The following is a 16,496-nucleotide window of genomic DNA, read 5'->3' as shown; positions in this document are numbered from 1 at the left end:
TGATTCGTAAACTATATTCATTTAGTTTTAAACGGATTCTTTTACACTATTTAATTGGCCTCCAATGTTTTGTTGTTTTGTGTTTCATGAAATAAGAATACCAGTTGCATAGATTGCTATGTTCATAAAAAGTCCATAAAGCAAATGTTTTCTTTCTGACTTCAGTCATGCATAACCTACTTTAACGAACAAAGAAAGCTGTTGCTAACGCCAAGTTAACAGCTGCGCCTTGAACGCTTCCGCATCAGCTGACCGTTATCGATTTTCTTTGTTTGTACTTCACAAAGAATCTGAGTAACTTTCGTGTAAAACTATATTTCATGGAATAAGATCTAAGAGTATCAGCTACAGCTAATTCGGAATGAATCATTTTTCAAGAACATTCAATTAATAAATTCATCAATTTGATAAACCCAAGCGCCATGTTGTATGCGTCACAACGGCAGTGGCTAGCTATGGAGAACAAAGAAAATTTTCACTTCTCCTTGGAAAAGTGACGCCATCATGTACATTTGTTGAATAAGCCTTAGAAAATCAACAAAACTGGCTCACAGCGTATAAGTAAGCAGTAAATCAAGCCCCTAATTAGGACTTTATTCGTATATAATGGAAAATTCATTATTATGCATGACCTTCTGCCCCCTATGATTACAGACCAGTCTAGCTTTCGTTTATAAACCACAAGGGCATTAAGTGGTGACGAACGGGCACCTTGATATAAATTCGTACATACCTTCACTTTACTTCACACCTTTGTATAACAATTACTAATGCACAGGACTTGGTAAGGTTCACAAATTTTATTTTTTCAAACGCACAGTGACGGAGCTCTCGTTTTCACTTCTGTTCTTCTCGCAGGTTGAAACTGAATGACGCCTGCTATGAAATTGCAGCTTCGGAGAAAATTCCACGATTACACCGGGTTGGCTCATTCCGAGCAGACTGACACATGGATTCGAAAATCAGCCAAACTGAATTTGAAGGTCAATTTTTCTGAATCTTCTACCAGCCAATTGAAAAGGATTTGTGCATATCAAAAAGATAGTCTTAATTTGAAAAATGTTTGTAAAACTCGTAGTATTTTAGCCCCGATATTCAGCCTCGAATATTCGCTGGCATCCGGAATTAAATTGACAACCAGCTGTCACATTGCCAACTGAACTGTGAGCAAGTTTTGACAGTACACAGCTGACAACAAAACATACAATGGTAGCAATCCGGCAATCCAAAACCTTTCTGAAGCGATTATTTTGCATCAACGGTTTTGCGGTAAGAAGCAAAGAACGAAGTCCAAACACGTGAATAATAGTTTCAATCAATAACCCTTTTTAGTGTCGTTACAGTACCACCAATGCTGAAAGGTTCAAAGAATTTATAGAACAACGCAGAATGGAAGCACATGCAATTGCGCGGCCGAATCCGGTGGTGAAGAAAATCGACACTCCCGAGTTTCATTCGATTTTCACTAAAGAATTGAATGATCTGATAGCGCTATTTGAGCGGTACAACTTTGAAATACGTGTAGCGGGAGGAGCTGTGCGGTAAGACAATATTTCCCAACGAAATGCTGCAAAGCAGTAGCTAATGTTGCTTACTCCGTGTTGACAGGGATATCCTTATGAACATGAATCCAAAGGACGTTGATATTGCAACGACGGCTACACCTACGGAAATGAAAGAGATGTTCACGAAGGAAAACATTCGGATGGTGAACATGAACGGCGAAAAGCATGGCACTATCACTCCAAGGATAAATGATAGGGAAAACTTTGAAATAACTACACTACGCATCGATGCGGTCACAGATGGACGCCATGCGGAGGTCATTCACACTACAGACTGGTTGCTGGATTCTAACAGAAGGGATTTGACCATAAATTCCATGTTTCTCGGTATGTTTCAATGAAAACGGAATGCGATTGCAGCGGATAGTAAGGCTGTTTCATCTGTACAGGTTTCGATGGCACATTATACGATTATTTCTATGGCTATGAGGATCTGCAAAAGCGTAGGGTAGCATTCGTAGGAGATCCTGATATGCGTATTAAAGAGGACTATCTTCGTATTTTGCGCTATTTCCGATTCTACGGTCGTATTGCGGAGAAACCGAACTGCCACGACGACGAAACGTTGCGCATCATAACGAAAAATGCATCCGGGCTGAGCAAAATAAGTGGCGAACGTATTTGGCAGGAGTGGAAAAAGATATTGAGCGGAAATTTCGGCATCGAGCTGACCGAATCAATGATCAACTGTCAACTGGCTGCTCATATAGGCCTTCCGGATCCACCGAATGTGGAAGAGTTTCTGCGCGTTTCAAAACAAGTGCGCGCTTTCGATCCAAAGCTGCAACCCATTACGGTTCTTTCCGCACTCTTAAACACACCCGAAGACGCCGTGAACCTTAATCTGCGACTAAAGTTTACAGTCTATGAAAGAGAGCTATGCTACTTTTTAACGCAAAATCGTGAAGAAACCGCCACAATCGAAGATTTGTTGTAAGTTTGCACAAAATTGCGTGTATAATTACTGTAATGTGTTTTTTTTCTTTTTTGCTCCCTTCTTTAGAACATTTCAACAGCTTTGTCTGCAAACGATTAGCAGCGTGAAGCTAAAGAAGGAATATGTTCTCGAGCTACTTAAATATCATGGTAAGCGTGAGCTTTATCAACAACTGCTCGACTGGCCCATCCCACAATTCCCCGTCAAAGGTAATGTGCTAATCGCAAACGGTGCTCCAAAAGGGCCAAAGTTGGGTGTGGTGATGGATAAGCTAAAAATCATCTGGTCCAATAATCAATACAATATGTCCCAGGAGGAATTACTACAGCATCTACCGGCTGTGTTGGAGGAAGTTAACACTAAGAAGAAGTAGTAGTTATTTCTTATTCTTATGGCTAAAACGTATTGTTCGGCATCGCAATACGCATTGAGTAGTTATTAATTTGAATTGAAGTTTGAATTAGATTTCACTAAAGTGAAGATTACATCGTTATTTGTCCTACGATGTGCAGTTTCTTAATTTGTAGATAACTTATGTTATGTTAACTTATCACTCGAATTGAGTGATAAAGAGAAAGCTAAAGAAATACATAATTTAAAAATTATGTAGTATGGGCGTTGGATATATGCGTTGGTATATCTTGAGAGAAATTATTATAAAATGTTCAATCATCTACTTTAGCAGAAAATTAGTGAGTTATGCTTTAAGGGATACGAATGTAAATTCGTATATTGCCATTTTGCGTTCTTGAAATTAGTAAAATGAACAAGGTCTTGTAGGTACAAATTATACACGTTATTTGATGATATTTAAGATCATTTTAAACGCTCTTTTTTCTTTTGCGCTTTAGTTAAGTAAACGTGGCGCTCGCAACAAACGATGGCACTAAATTGTGGTCAAAAGCCATTTTCGTTTCTATTTTCCTTTTAGAATGCCAACTGATCTGTGAAAGATGTATGGCTTTTGTTGCAAAGCACACAAACGTGCACACAGTTTTTCAAACAAATTAAACTGTATCAGCTGGTACACGATCGTTCCATTAATCATCGGAATGAAGATTTCAAGACCACTTCCCATATTGCCGTAGATTCGGACCACATCTATTTATTTTTCCGTTGGATGTAGGAAATGTGTTAAATATTTCACCCCGAAATAACTACATTTAGCCACTGGTAAAACAAGGCTCACGATCCTTGTCGATCACTGGAACCGAGTGGTTACTTGACAAATGTTGATTTAGTACCACAAAAGCGAACAGCTAACATCGATTCGATTCGCTCCTTTCCCGCAGATCCGTGTTACGCCCTCGCAATGGGAAGGATCTTGAGCGAAGATTGCTTTGTTACGGTGCCGTACCTTATGCCGTAGGTGGAAAATAGGTGGAAAAATGCTCTCTCTAAAACAGAGCATCATGGGGGCAGATCATGACACGTGGCATATATAGCGCTGCTGTGGTTGTGGCCGGGTGTGTTTCGAATCAAATTTGTGTCGACTCATTCATCCCTTCGCAACGGTGCATCGAAAGGGTCGATCACGCCGAAGTACCTCAACCATTATTCATCCAGTTAAGTGCCACGCCGTGAAAAAAGGTGACCGGTGATGGTTTTGTACGGCGGTTGGTAGAAACTTCACCGCAGGCCAGGTGTAGAATGTGTGCTGTGCATAAACGGTCGTTTCGGGACCGATGGATGGGTGGCTTTAGACGTCGAGTAAAGATGTGGTCATGAATCTTTTGTTTCGTTTTTCGCAAATGTTTCTAAGACGTACGCGACCCATACACCGGACATCCCAAAAAAAGGGTACAACTGTAAGGGATCTAGTGCGGGGAAGGAACTTTCAGCAAAATGATCCTACCAGGTGCAACATGATCTCAACCGCAATCCACCCTCGATCGACAAATATTAGGAACACCCGAAACCGTGCGCGTGTTTTGTGCGCGTTCCATTTGCAATCCCCATTTTGTCACCAATTCCGCTGCGAGCGTTCGATTTCTGCACATCTTGCGCATCCATCCTGGCCCGGTGGAATTTGATCTATTTTGCCAACAAAGCGCGTCCTGTGCACCTTTGGCTGGGCCGCACGAAAAGATGCTGGTACAGGTAACACCATGTAAAACCGGGCACATGTTGATTGTGCATTGATTCCCGTGCGCTTCGATCGCTCGCACGTAAAAGATCAACACGAACATTGGTGTGGCTTCGCGTATAGATATAGGACCGGTTCCGGTAAGAAAAGCGTTCGACCTTTTTTTTTGGTTTACCTGAGCATGGTGAAATACTTCCAGTGTGACGCGTTTTCCGGTTTTGTTTTACGAATTCACCCCTCTCATTTGCCGTGTCGGAACAAAGCCAAAACAATCGGCATTTGGTTTCTAGCTCTCTAGTTCTAGGTGTTTGTCTGTGGGCATTTGTCTACGCAGAGCGCTGCCGATCTGCCCCGGAGATCGTGCAGCTGTCCATTCTCGATCCAAACCGAACCGTAAGGGCGAGTTCATTGACACCGTCGTTCCGATCATCTGCACGGATAAGGTTACCCGCGTACGAAAGGGTCCCGACGGGACCCTGACTTTAAGCTTTTCCACTCGTAATGAGGTGTTTGATAAGTATCAATTTCCTCGATTTGTTGCATGGGACGGTGAAAAGTTTATCAAGCGAAAGGACGATGAATCATTTGCAAGAAATCATAAAGCCCGTAGATAATCAATCCATCGTACATTTACCACACAAGCGCAAACCAGCTGTTTCTATTGAGTTCTTCTGTCTTTAGCTATTCTTATAGTGTTAATTTTTCCTGCCAACAACGAGTGAAATAAGAGAACGTTCGAGAGGTTCGATGCATTTCCCAGCGGATGGACTGTTTGACTTCCGCCGAGTGCATTTTGTAAGGAGTACATATTTGGGTAACTATGTAACTATCGTCCATTTACTTGCTGAAAGTCACACTGTTGCCAGAAGGAAAGGAGAGAAGAAGCCCTAGCAACACACTTCCAACTGGAACCCGAAAAATTCCAAAGCACCTTGCGACGTACCGACGTACTTGGCTGCACCTTAAGGTGCCGATGTCTCAACAACCTGTCACCAAAACCAGGGTCTCTTGGTAATATCTGCTTACGCGTCTTACAAGGAAAATGATTTCCCTGCCAGAAACCCATCCAGACGCCGGTCCGGCAGTGGTGGAATAAAGGGGCGTGCGGCAGGGTACGGCGTCCTTTAGTTTGCATCACCCCGTGGTGGTATCAAAACCGACGCTATGTCGCACATCGAGCGGATGTAGACTTAATCACGGAGGGATCGTTTTACATAAGGCGATCACAACCCCACGACAGGCGGAACATGCGCACAGAGCCGACGACAGCCCTGCCGTACCGGAGAAGGAAACCGGCACCCGGCCGACCGTGTTGTTGGTAGTGGTGCAGTCGACGGATTTCCCCTATTCCTTTTTTTAACACGGTACGGTAATCCTTGTACGACCAAAACCGGTCTGTATCAGTATGTGTGGCGGGATGGCAACATACGCAAAAGGGTCGGCAGGGTGTTAAAGCAAGCAGCCGTAAACATAAATGGGCTAATGGCACGCGACCACATTTTCAAGCAAAATAAAGTTAAGGAAAAGCGGTTCGGAAGGCAGACCAAAAAAAAAAACATGACCCTTCCGATGGAAATGTGGTTTGAAAAATCCTGAAATAGACGCGTGTGCAAACCAGATGCAGTACGATTTGTAGCGGTGAAACATTTCGAGGTACGCTTGCATAATGCATTCTAATTAATAGCAGCAAGTTTAAAATAATACACCCGACGGTGGTCGGGTCGGATGGGGAAGAGACGGACGCGGTCATGGCACGAGCTCCGAACCTCGGAAACAAAGCCTTCGACCCGTCAAGGTTCGTTGCTTCTGTATGTTGAAATCTTTCCCCAAACAGTCTCTGCTGCTTTTTAAACATTATACAAGCAATTATATCATAAAATTGCAGTATAAAGTAGCAAGTATGAAGGAATACATTAAATTACATATTCTGAAATCATTTATGGCTGAAATTTTTGGTGCGCATCGCTAACTCCATTTAAATATCCTTGCGTGGACACGCATTCCGGTGAACTACAATGGGCAGCCATTTTTAAATGACATTGTCCAAACAAACAAAAAATGTAACTCTCTTCCGTCTCCCCTTTACAATCTGCTAAATTCATTCCTTTTCAAGTATCTCCTTCGGCACAGACATCTCACATTACCAAAACTCGCAAACCCTCCAAACTCCCCACCGATCCAAATTCCTGATCCACTTCCTGAACCTGTTTCCTGCTGGCAATCGGATCAAAGTTTGCCATTTCTTTGCTTTCCGTCTGCACGCAATAAGAACAAACCCTCGATCAAAAAAGGGACTGTAAAGATGGGCTTGCCGTATGGAGCGAGGAGCAAGCAGGGAGTCCCCAGAAAGCAGCAGGGAAACCTCAAAGGAAACGTGCCTCGACGAAGGAAGAATAAAGACGGAGCGAATCGCAATCGTTTCATTCCTTCCTTCCTTTGTCGAAATCGACGTGTCCTTTTTCTTAAGCACATACACATATTGAAGGGGAAGTAAAGCAAAGTTCCTTGCACCTTACGGTACTCCTTTGCGGTCGGATTGCCAGACTGCCGCCATTTCTTTGCCGCGTCCTTCGTTGCCCGGCGCACTGCGCACCGCGTTGGTGTTAGTGTGCTGAAGAAAAAATCCTCCGAAGACGGACGAGCGCCGAAGGAACAAGTGGACTTTTGTTGTTGATTTTATGATAACCTTGACATAGACGGTAAAGGAATCTTTTAGGGAGAACCTGCCGGCCAGGTTTGAGTTTGTTTTGACTTTCGCGCATCGTGCTGCGGGATGGGAACTGGGAATGGGATTTGGTTGTGAGGGCAGGTCGTGCCGTGGACGTGGGTGGTATTCGGTAGTAGCGTTCCTGAGGGACATGAGGTAATTTGGTAATTATGGTAGAGTAAACCCCGTCTGGAGGATCTTGCGCGGTGAGGAAAAAAAAAACAGAAGGCAGATAGAAAGAATGAGGTAATTTAGGAAATGATTTTGCTGCGAAATTTTGTAATGCTTATGACTGACTACATTATGCTGCGTTATTTGTTTGAATAATCAATTCCTATAAATATTCTTACTTATAGGAAAGAACCATTGCAGCCGTTTGATAATTCCGTTACCCAACGTCGACGTCTATTGTCCACGTCGCCATTCACCACCGCCTGCATCGCACACTAAACGCTGGAACGTAAGGGAATATAGGACCAGATTTGCGCCCATCTGCCCGAATTTGTCGGTTGGCATCGACCAACATAATCAACACCGTTCACAACCAACCCCCGGGCAGCAAAACGAGAACCGAGATAGCAACAGAACCAGGTGCTTCCCGAAGCATTCAACATGTTCCCCTCGATCTGTGTGCGTTTGATTAGTGGGCAACGGTGTGTGTGTGTGTGAGCGTTTTTTTCTTCTTCTTGTAACGATCGACATTTTCCCTTTTTCACTAGGGCTATGTTTCATCACACCAGGAAACCTAGGGTGGTCCAATATTGGCACCGTGCACTATCCGCGTTTCGTCGTATCGAATCGGATTGGGGTGTATTCGGTATGTTTGAAGGGGTCGCGTTTGCCTGTACTTGTTCCTCCTGTGCCCGGTCCCGGGAGTTTGTAATATGTGCAAGGACCTCAGAAAGCTTCCCGAACGAACCGCTTCATGCGCTTGGTGCGATGGTCTTTACGTTCCGATCGGGAAGGGCTTTGGTCGGTATTTAACGCACCTATCGCAAACGGGGATGCGAACAGTGTGCTCCTTTGCAGTAAGTGTAGTGGAAGATTGTGCAATGATTATTGATCACCAATTTTTAATTTTATTGAATGAAAAACAAGTTGTTCGAAAGAATCGTTTATATTTGATTAGAGGGATTTTAAAATTATGATATTTTTAAATTTTTAAAATTCCTTGAATAAACGCCCGATGAACGGTTCCAAGCTCTCTGTTTGTTTGCAGCTAACTGTTTTATGGATAGGATTAGTCGATTTTGGAAAATTATGGAGAATATGTTGTAGTTGGCATTCAACGCCTTAATACCCCTGTAATTACTGCACTCTAGTCAAGACATCGTTGCACTATCCCATAAGTCAGTAATAATTCAATGAAATTAAATTTAAAATAAATTTAATGAATGAAGTTCGGCTACTATGCCATTGGTATCTGGTGCTTTGTTATTCTAAAGCTGTCTTTTTTTAAGATTTTTGTTGACGGTAATAGCATGATGTTAACTACAATCAGGGCCTCTAACTGTAATAACGGTTTTTACTTGACATAACCGGTAGCAAATCTCATCCTGACCGAACTCTCGTATACAGGAATTGAGTCTCCTGGAAATAAACCCTAAGAGAGTGAAAAATTGATATATCTCCTGAGGAAATTATTGAATGCTAATTATAAATTAGAATACCAGCTCATAGATAGACATCTCAAAATACTCATAATGATATCTTGGGAGTTTGAGTATTTATTATGATGATTAACGTTTTAAACTTTTTGACTGTCACATATCCTTTGCCATTTCCCGAGCTCTTTTCCACACCACCATTGCTACACCCTGCACTGTACCATCCAAACAATGCCTTGGCAGCTCCGTATGGCTGATTCCATTCCCCTGTGTTAAGATTTGCTTGCATGCACTACGAAACACCGAAAGGGGACGACGCTGCCAAACGTCCCGCTTCCAATCGGCCAAAACGTGGCTGAATTCGCTATTCGAATGTGTGTGTGTGTACCACCACCCCGTAGAGACACGCTTCTCGCACCGGGCCCACTCGAGGACGGTGGCGGGCGATTTACGTGCGATGGCACTGCACGGTGCAAAACTTCAAACAGACCCTGGCTGTGTTGGTGACAAGCGAGGAAATCATGGACGCATTCTGGTCCGAAGGGTGCCCGAGCCGAGCGTTAGACGCGCTTGGTAGAAGATATATAAAATGGACCATTTGAACAGCAAGAACATGGCCAAAAAAAAAAGGTCGACCGTTTGAAGATGGTATAATTGAAAGCGAAAGGAGTTTTGCCATTTTTGCAAGGAGCGGGTTGTGCTTTCGTGAAAGCGAAATGAACCGTGTGTGGGGTTATGTGTGTTAGACTGCATACACTCTTCCACCACTGACCTTAAGGATGCTCCTTCCTTCAGAAATGAAAAGTATAATGGAGTTGGGAAGTAAGAAAAGGACATCAAACTTCCCTGCCCTTTTGTTGTTGCCCGAGTACTTTACGCTGTTGTGCTTTTGGGCTGCACAGACGCCAAATCCGGTTCCGGATCTCCGTTTGATGGTGCCCGCAAGACGGGCCCCGGGGTACAATTCACCCGGACCCCCTAGTAAAGATGGTTTTGAATGCAGCAAGACGGGTAGAAGGTAGAAGGAAATTCAATCAGGCACCCACTTTTCATTACCAGCTCGGTAATTACGTTAAAATGGTCCAATCGTCCGTGTGCAGCAGCCTGCCACAAGGCGAGGGTATTTGTCGAAGGAAGTGCAAGCGATTCGTCTTCGACAGTGGACAGGACACTTAATTGTAAATCGTCCATGAAGCAGCCAGCAATTAACGGTAATGATGATGATGGGACCGATGCGTGGTACAAGTAATCAATTAATGATGTATCAATTTATTTGGATGTTACTTATCGAAAACATTGCCATTTCGCAAAGGTAACGTGGTAGTGTGGTTAGCATACAGGACACGGGAGAATTTTATGTTTAAAAGATTGATAGTCTATTACTAAAGTTTTATTACATGTGTGCAGGTTTCTAACCTCTAATTCACTCCGACATTCTATTAAATTTCTTCCTTTATCTGGTCTCGTTGTCTCAAAGATGCCCCTCCGCGTGCGTACGCAACACTAACAACTTCCAAAAATCAATCGTGAATAATTTGCCCACGAACTGAAGCAAATGTCTTCTCCACGGGGAAGCAAATAATGGTCTGGTTGTGCCTTGTGCTTCAAGCATAAATTCCCATCTCCGAGTGGTGCCAAGAGGAAATTCCTGTGTTTTATTTTTGCTATTGGTTGAACTCGTAAGGGAGTTCCTAGCAATCTTGCACTGGCATTGCACCATCATACAAAGCCTAATCCAGTTATCACATTTTTTTTTCGGGAGGGTGAACAATTGGGATTGGACAAAAAACTCTGCGAACCACCCGATGCCGCTGGGTTACGTGGCGGCCAGGAAGGTTGTGCTTTTTTTGCTTCCTCTCTGCTCCGTGTCATACACAATAGGAAGCAATCTCACCAATCCATTCTTTGCACCATGGGAACGCATTAATAGTTTTTCAACTCCTTCCGGTGCACCAACAAACCGGGGGGTTGCAATTCGGTTCAATTAGACGCCCGCGATTCGTAGTACACCTTCGCGATGTTATGCCTTCCTAAACGGAACCACATTTTCCATTCGATTTCCAGCCCACCGAATGGAAGTCTGCTTCATCAACGGCAGCAGGATTTACGCTCCGTTGGTTTTCCACCCACCGTGCAGCAGGAGAGAGAGACAGAGAGAGAACGAAGGATCCGTAAAGGGGTGGATGTCCTGCCAGTGATTGTCTCGAACTCATCACCCGGGGCAACACGATAGGCTGTCGATAGTGTTCCAGTTCCCCATTTTAGTGCTCGCTTCCCGTCGTACTTCCGGGCACGGCGGCCCGAAACTGCACCAAAACAAAGTAATTATCCTTGACGCCGGGTCGTTGTGGGCATAAAAGAGGGCCCCAGCAAACGGTTTCCGCGAACAAGGCACGTAGGAAAGTAACAGTTACCGGTTATAAATCGGCCAGAAAAATGTTCACCGAAAAGGATGTCCTGTTCTGTTGTCTTCAAGCTAACAAAAAAAAAGAAAAGAAAAACGGAGGCTATTCATACCACCCGACACAAGGATATATGAATGGGTGCGCGAATCGGCAGCACATGTGTGCCATACTGCACTCCTTCCCGAAAGGATTGATGTCCAGGTGAAGCAAATCGTCGCGAAATCGGATCCTCACCTCGGAATTGACACCGACATAAAGCCTCCGGCCTTTTGGCACGATCCGTACGCTCCCGGGGACACGATCGAGAAGGACACTCGAGTGCGTTGCATTCATGGCAGCTGCGAACGATTGCAGCAGCTTGCTCGGTTCTCCAACCACTATAACGCTGTAATTTACGATCGAGTAACGTCTCTCTCTCTCCTTTCCGCTTCGGTCCTTCCTGCCGTTTCCTGCATACATCCTGACGCACCGGTCGGGGATCGTCACTGCACCCGGGAAAGAACAGAGGGCGCAGAGCGAAATGGTGAACTCGCTGCCAAACCGTGTATCGCACCCGTCCAGGGATTCGCATAACGATGGATGGGTGATAGGATTTTAAATGCGCACCGAAACACACGGCCAGCGTTGTTCGGGCCGGCTGCAAAAATTGGGTGAAAATAGCAGTGCAATGCCGATTCTTCGATCTCCTTCCTGGCATTGTGTCTGTGTGGAGTTTTATGTACTGCAACCCCGGTCCCGGACGTGTGCCGTTCGGAGATAAATTATCTATTTTATTGTTATTGATTTCCAATCCACCCGTCCGCCCGTCCTGTTCGGGATCGTTCCTCTGGCACGCTTCAAGGCACTGTTTGCGCGCTCAGATTGACATTTGGTGCATTGTTGCGAAGGGTCCTAGGGCTTACACAGGGTCCTAAGCTAAGGTTACCCGCTTCGATTGATTGAACCGATATGGGCAGACACTCAGGATTCTAATTCCAACAGAAGCAGAAGGAAGAAAGCAGAGCAAAACTTTGAACATGTGGAAGGCGGCGACGAGATTCGAGAATGCATCTTGCAGTGAAGTTCTGCGCTTTGTGGTGGAGTTTTGTGTGGATACGCCTAAATGCCGATACAAATGCCGCACTAGGCATCCGAACCAGATGACGGCACATCTTGTAAGTTTTGTTGCGTTACGGTGGAGATATTCTGCACCCTTATTATGTCCCTTGTTCGTGTATAATTTGGTAAGAAGCAAACACACACATTTAGCACATACGAAATGTCACACAATGCATAATGAAATGGTTCTTCGTACTCATCAAATGCTATCTATATCACACATCACGTTGGTGTGGTGATGGGTGTTTTACAACGAAATCCCACTAGGAGTGCGCCGCACAATACGCGGGACCCGTAATTAAACGTTAACCATTATTGGGGGTAAGGAATGACTCCCGATTAGTGGTACCCTGGATGGGGTTTTCTAATTTGTTTCGGCAAGCTTCATCAACGAAATGGCTAACGTTCGTACGCGTCCAACAGGGTCATTATCGCACAAGAAAAAAAAAAATACGCCACAAACCTCCGAGTCACGCCATTAATGCGTGTGTGTGCATGGGATGGTGGCCGTGATGGCGCGTCCACCTGTGTGTAAGAATTCCTGCCTCGTTGCTCACCCGACGCAAATACTGACACTGTCGCCACACGCAACCATCATCCCAGACGCGAGGTTTTTTTGTCGCTACGCCTTCGCTACGAACGATTTTCCCGAAATACCTCTAAACGTTGCTGGCTAAGGGTGGTTCTACTCCCCTCCCCGGGGGAAAACACTTTGACGGGGTGGTGAACATATCTACCGGACGAATGGCAATTCGGAATGGAGCGCAAACGGTAGAGAAGAAAAAAAAAGCGCATACCAATCCCGTCTTTAAATGTATTAATCATATCCTTCTCTCCGTGCAGTTGGACGTATTTTTAGATTGATGATTCATAGGGTACCCTCTTAACGGGCAGTTCCTTCCATTGCTGGCCGAACCAACTCCGAATGCTCCGTAACGCATGAAAAAAGGAAAGGTGGAAAGTTTAACACCCACCACGAAACGCGTCTTGTTTTGCTGTTAAGGCAGAAGCAATTCGGAAGATGAGATAGATTGTCTTTCCGTTTATTTAAATGCAATCCCAATGATTTCTGTCCCATCCCATCCGTAAGGACACAAACACACCCGAACTATATGGGGTAAGATGAAGGTATCAGGTTGTGTTTTAAGTGTCGCAATAGACACGGCCCGGGACAGTGGGCTGAATCTGCTGTCAGTTCTGGTTTTGCTGGAATGCTACTACGTGATGGTGCATAAATTTCATTGTCAATCAAACTAATGCAAAGCTATCCAAGCTCCCCAACAGCACCGTGGTGTACTCGCCGTCTGGAGCAGCGTCTGGTTGTGTCTGATTGATCGATCTGTGACAAGGTATTTTCATTTGCTGATTAAACTTGGCCTTACTCCTCTCGTGAGCTGAATTTTGCACAATCCGTTTGAAGCTGGCAATGAAGATGGCGATCCTTTTCAGCAATGCGAAGGAAAATCCAGTTGAAATACTCTTACCGCGTTGCAGTTCGTTTGTGTGCGATTGGTTAGCGATTCCTTCTACCGACACATCGGCGCAGCAGATTGCATTAATTTATTTGTTTACCAGCGCCAAACAAACCACCGAAATACCTCGCCACACAGTGCAGAAGCGTCTCCGAACGAATGTGTGCATCCGGAAAACCATGTCCAATTAGTAGTGGTCGGCAAGAAACACCCCCGAAAACGTATGGGTCCGAAGAAAATTAATCGAGTGAAACAAGCAGCTCCCCCATTTTCCTGCCAACCGGCCTGGTAACACTCCAAGGGGGGATGAGGGGGCAACACAAAAAAGGGACAACGTAACAAATGCACACAGACACAAGCATACGTCGTGTGTTTTAGACCCAACAACTTCATATGCGAGGGCAGCAGCTAGGAAAATGTGATGGACCCTCTAGGGTTTTTTTTAATAAAAAAATTCCAACCCCACTTTGGTTGAAGGGTTAGGGTCCGCATTGAGGGCTGTATGGTAAGTGTGGTGCGTTACTTAACATTACGCGACGAGGGTGTCGTGCCGGTGCCTTCTATGGGTCCGTCGGTTTGTTATCATATCGGCATCGGCAAGGGTTCCCGATGTAAAACACACACCTGCCGCCCCGTAACATTGCATGGCAGCAGGATCACCTTGGTAGCCCTTCGATTGGGCATGGTGAAGGCGTCTCGTTTTGCGAATAGTAGTAATGGTTCATTTAAAACATCACCGTACAACAAAAAAACACATCGTACGATTAAAGCTACATTTTTTTTGGGTGTGTCCGGTCACGCGTAGGAAAAAAGTTTTCAGACCCACGAAGGTCGTACAATATTGTTTCATTTCATAATGATGTAGCTTTATGTATGTAAGTCTGCTATGTCAAAAGAGAAGACCTATTCGAATTCAAATAGAAATCTTCAATCAATCTGGCGTTTGTTTCTAACGCCAGTTGTGAACTGAAGAGGGGACTCAAACATGCTCAGTCCGAGATTTGTAGTAGCGTTTAGTAATGTGCCTAATGTTTGAGAAAAGTTACAAAGAACATCTGGAGTCTGTAAAGTAAAGATTCGTTTTGCTATAAGGTTGAGCATTAAGTCATCAATTTGTTACATACCGCTATTGGAACTCATCCATTTGTTGAGTAACATATCATTTCTGCCTTACTAGACTTAATTTTACCACGTAGCCACGTAGGTTCGGCCAGGGATTGGTCCGGATGGGATGTCAGTGAAGGCTTCTTGCCGCAGTATACCAAAGATGGGCAGTCAGTACTCTCAGTGAGTAGAAAAGTCACTAACAGTTGCTTTACCATGCGTCGTCGATCGTCGATCGGGCAAAAAGCATAAGCTGAGCTCGATGTTAGTGTGACGTTAGTGGACGTTAGTCTGTGAGACGTTACTTCGAAGTCTTCCAAACTGTAGATGCATATTCAAGTACTTAGCGGACGACACAGTAATAGACGGAGTAAATAGTTTGTAAGATTGGATCTTTAAAGCCCTTGGACATGCGGAGTACGATTCCCATCTTCTTTCTTTCGACAAAACAACCGCAAGAGGTCTAGAGGCTTACCATTTCTGGCTTCTTTGATTTTATTTACCCGTAGCCGTGGATAATCAGAGTGCTTGATAGGGGAGATTTTACCGGATGAGATTTTAAACCAGTCCTGTCGTGTGAAGATCGGCGCCGCTACTAATGCACCACCGATCCGAATACGATTACCAGTAGTTGTGTGTCATCGCCTTCTCATCCTGTAGGCCATATACTAGATTTGTTTCAAGGACAATGTCAAGATCATTGATGAGTCTAGTGTGCTCTACTGGAATCCCATAAATTTAGTAACTGTAACTGACTTAAAGTATGACGGGCTCAGGTAATTGAGCTACTGTAACTTGGTTCGATTCATAGTTTAAAGGTAGTCACGATGAGTGATAAGAAATCTTCGAAGTATTGTTACAGTTGGTGACAGTCAAAGTCATACCGAACTGTCAAATGTGAGATATGGCAACGCAAGAGACAGGTCTTTAACGAACGGTAGGAAAAACAACAGAAAAGGTAAGAATTGAATACTTCAGAAAGAATTTTCCGAAATAAATTATTTTTAGTTAATCAACTACAAAAATGATTGTATATCCCAAATGAGCGTCTTTTTATTAAACGCAGCATGCATCTAAAATCATTTGCTAGAATTAGTTCATGGAATAGTTGCATAGTGTTGAGGACACCGTACCAGCTGTACAAATATTTAACGTGTTCCGATGAGAAGCAGCGCATTAGAACGAATACATAAATTGTCAAATCATCTATGTAACATCAACGATTGTTCAATCGTTAAAAACTGACGAAAGAACCGTATCAGAGCCGTATAGAGGAAAAAAGATATCCCGATATAAAATAACCGACCCCGGCGAAACGAAACGGAGGACAAAACGCGAGATACTGTAACGTTCAGCGTAAAAAGCAGCAGGGGTGGTTTGATAATTCCTCTCATCCCCTAGTTTAGAGTTTGTATTCGCAAGCCACCGCTCACATCGGATCGCTGTCCTGGTGTTTGCGCGTTGCACCACTATCACCACTGCACATCACACCACCACCATCGGCGTACATTGGCG

General features: G+C 44.3%; 2 protein-coding genes across 3 annotated transcripts in view; one reads left to right on the top strand and one right to left on the bottom strand.

The window, feature by feature from the left end:
• LOC128309875 (polyubiquitin-C) overlaps nt 1-860 on the bottom strand; it is a 3,671-nt gene extending 2,811 nt beyond the window's left edge. The window contains exon 1 of the mRNA XM_053046362.1: nt 734-860. The gene's annotated coding sequence lies outside the window, so the exon portion shown is untranslated. The remainder of the gene's footprint in view (nt 1-733) is intronic.
• A 346-nt stretch (nt 861-1,206) lies between these two features.
• Nucleotides 1,207-3,074, top strand: LOC128309877 (CCA tRNA nucleotidyltransferase 1, mitochondrial). Of its 2 annotated transcripts, none has more exons than XM_053046365.1 (5): nt 1,207-1,269; nt 1,333-1,541; nt 1,609-1,892; nt 1,955-2,498; nt 2,569-3,074. In XM_053046365.1, the coding sequence occupies exons 1-5, from the start codon at nt 1,207-1,209 to the stop codon at nt 2,873-2,875; spliced, it is 1,407 nt and encodes a 468-aa protein (XP_052902325.1). In that variant the 3' UTR covers nt 2,876-3,074. The 2 variants fall into 2 exon arrangements, with proteins under 2 accessions (XP_052902325.1, XP_052902326.1); XM_053046366.1 differs by having other exon boundaries at nt 1,208-1,269; nt 1,344-1,541.
• The last annotated feature ends 13,422 nt before the right edge of the window (nt 3,075-16,496 follow it).

This window comes from Anopheles moucheti, chromosome 2 (genome assembly GCF_943734755.1).
Source record: "Anopheles moucheti chromosome 2, idAnoMoucSN_F20_07, whole genome shotgun sequence".
Lineage (NCBI taxonomy): Eukaryota > Metazoa > Arthropoda > Insecta > Diptera > Culicidae > Anopheles > Anopheles moucheti.
This window is presented reverse-complemented; position numbering and strand designations above follow the sequence as displayed.

What these genes read in the sequence shown, in the direction of transcription:
- LOC128309877 (XM_053046365.1), top strand. Translation starts at nt 1,207, where the DNA reads ATGGTAGCAATCCGGCAATCCAAAACCTTTCTGAAGCGATTATTTTGC. An exon ending in GTAGCGGGAGGAGCTGTGCG is followed by an intron (nt 1,542 to 1,608) that starts GTAAGACAATAT and finishes CCGTGTTGACAG; the next exon opens with GGATATCCTTATGAACATGA. An exon ending in GCCACAATCGAAGATTTGTT is followed by an intron (nt 2,499 to 2,568) that starts GTAAGTTTGCAC and finishes TCCCTTCTTTAG; the next exon opens with AACATTTCAACAGCTTTGTC.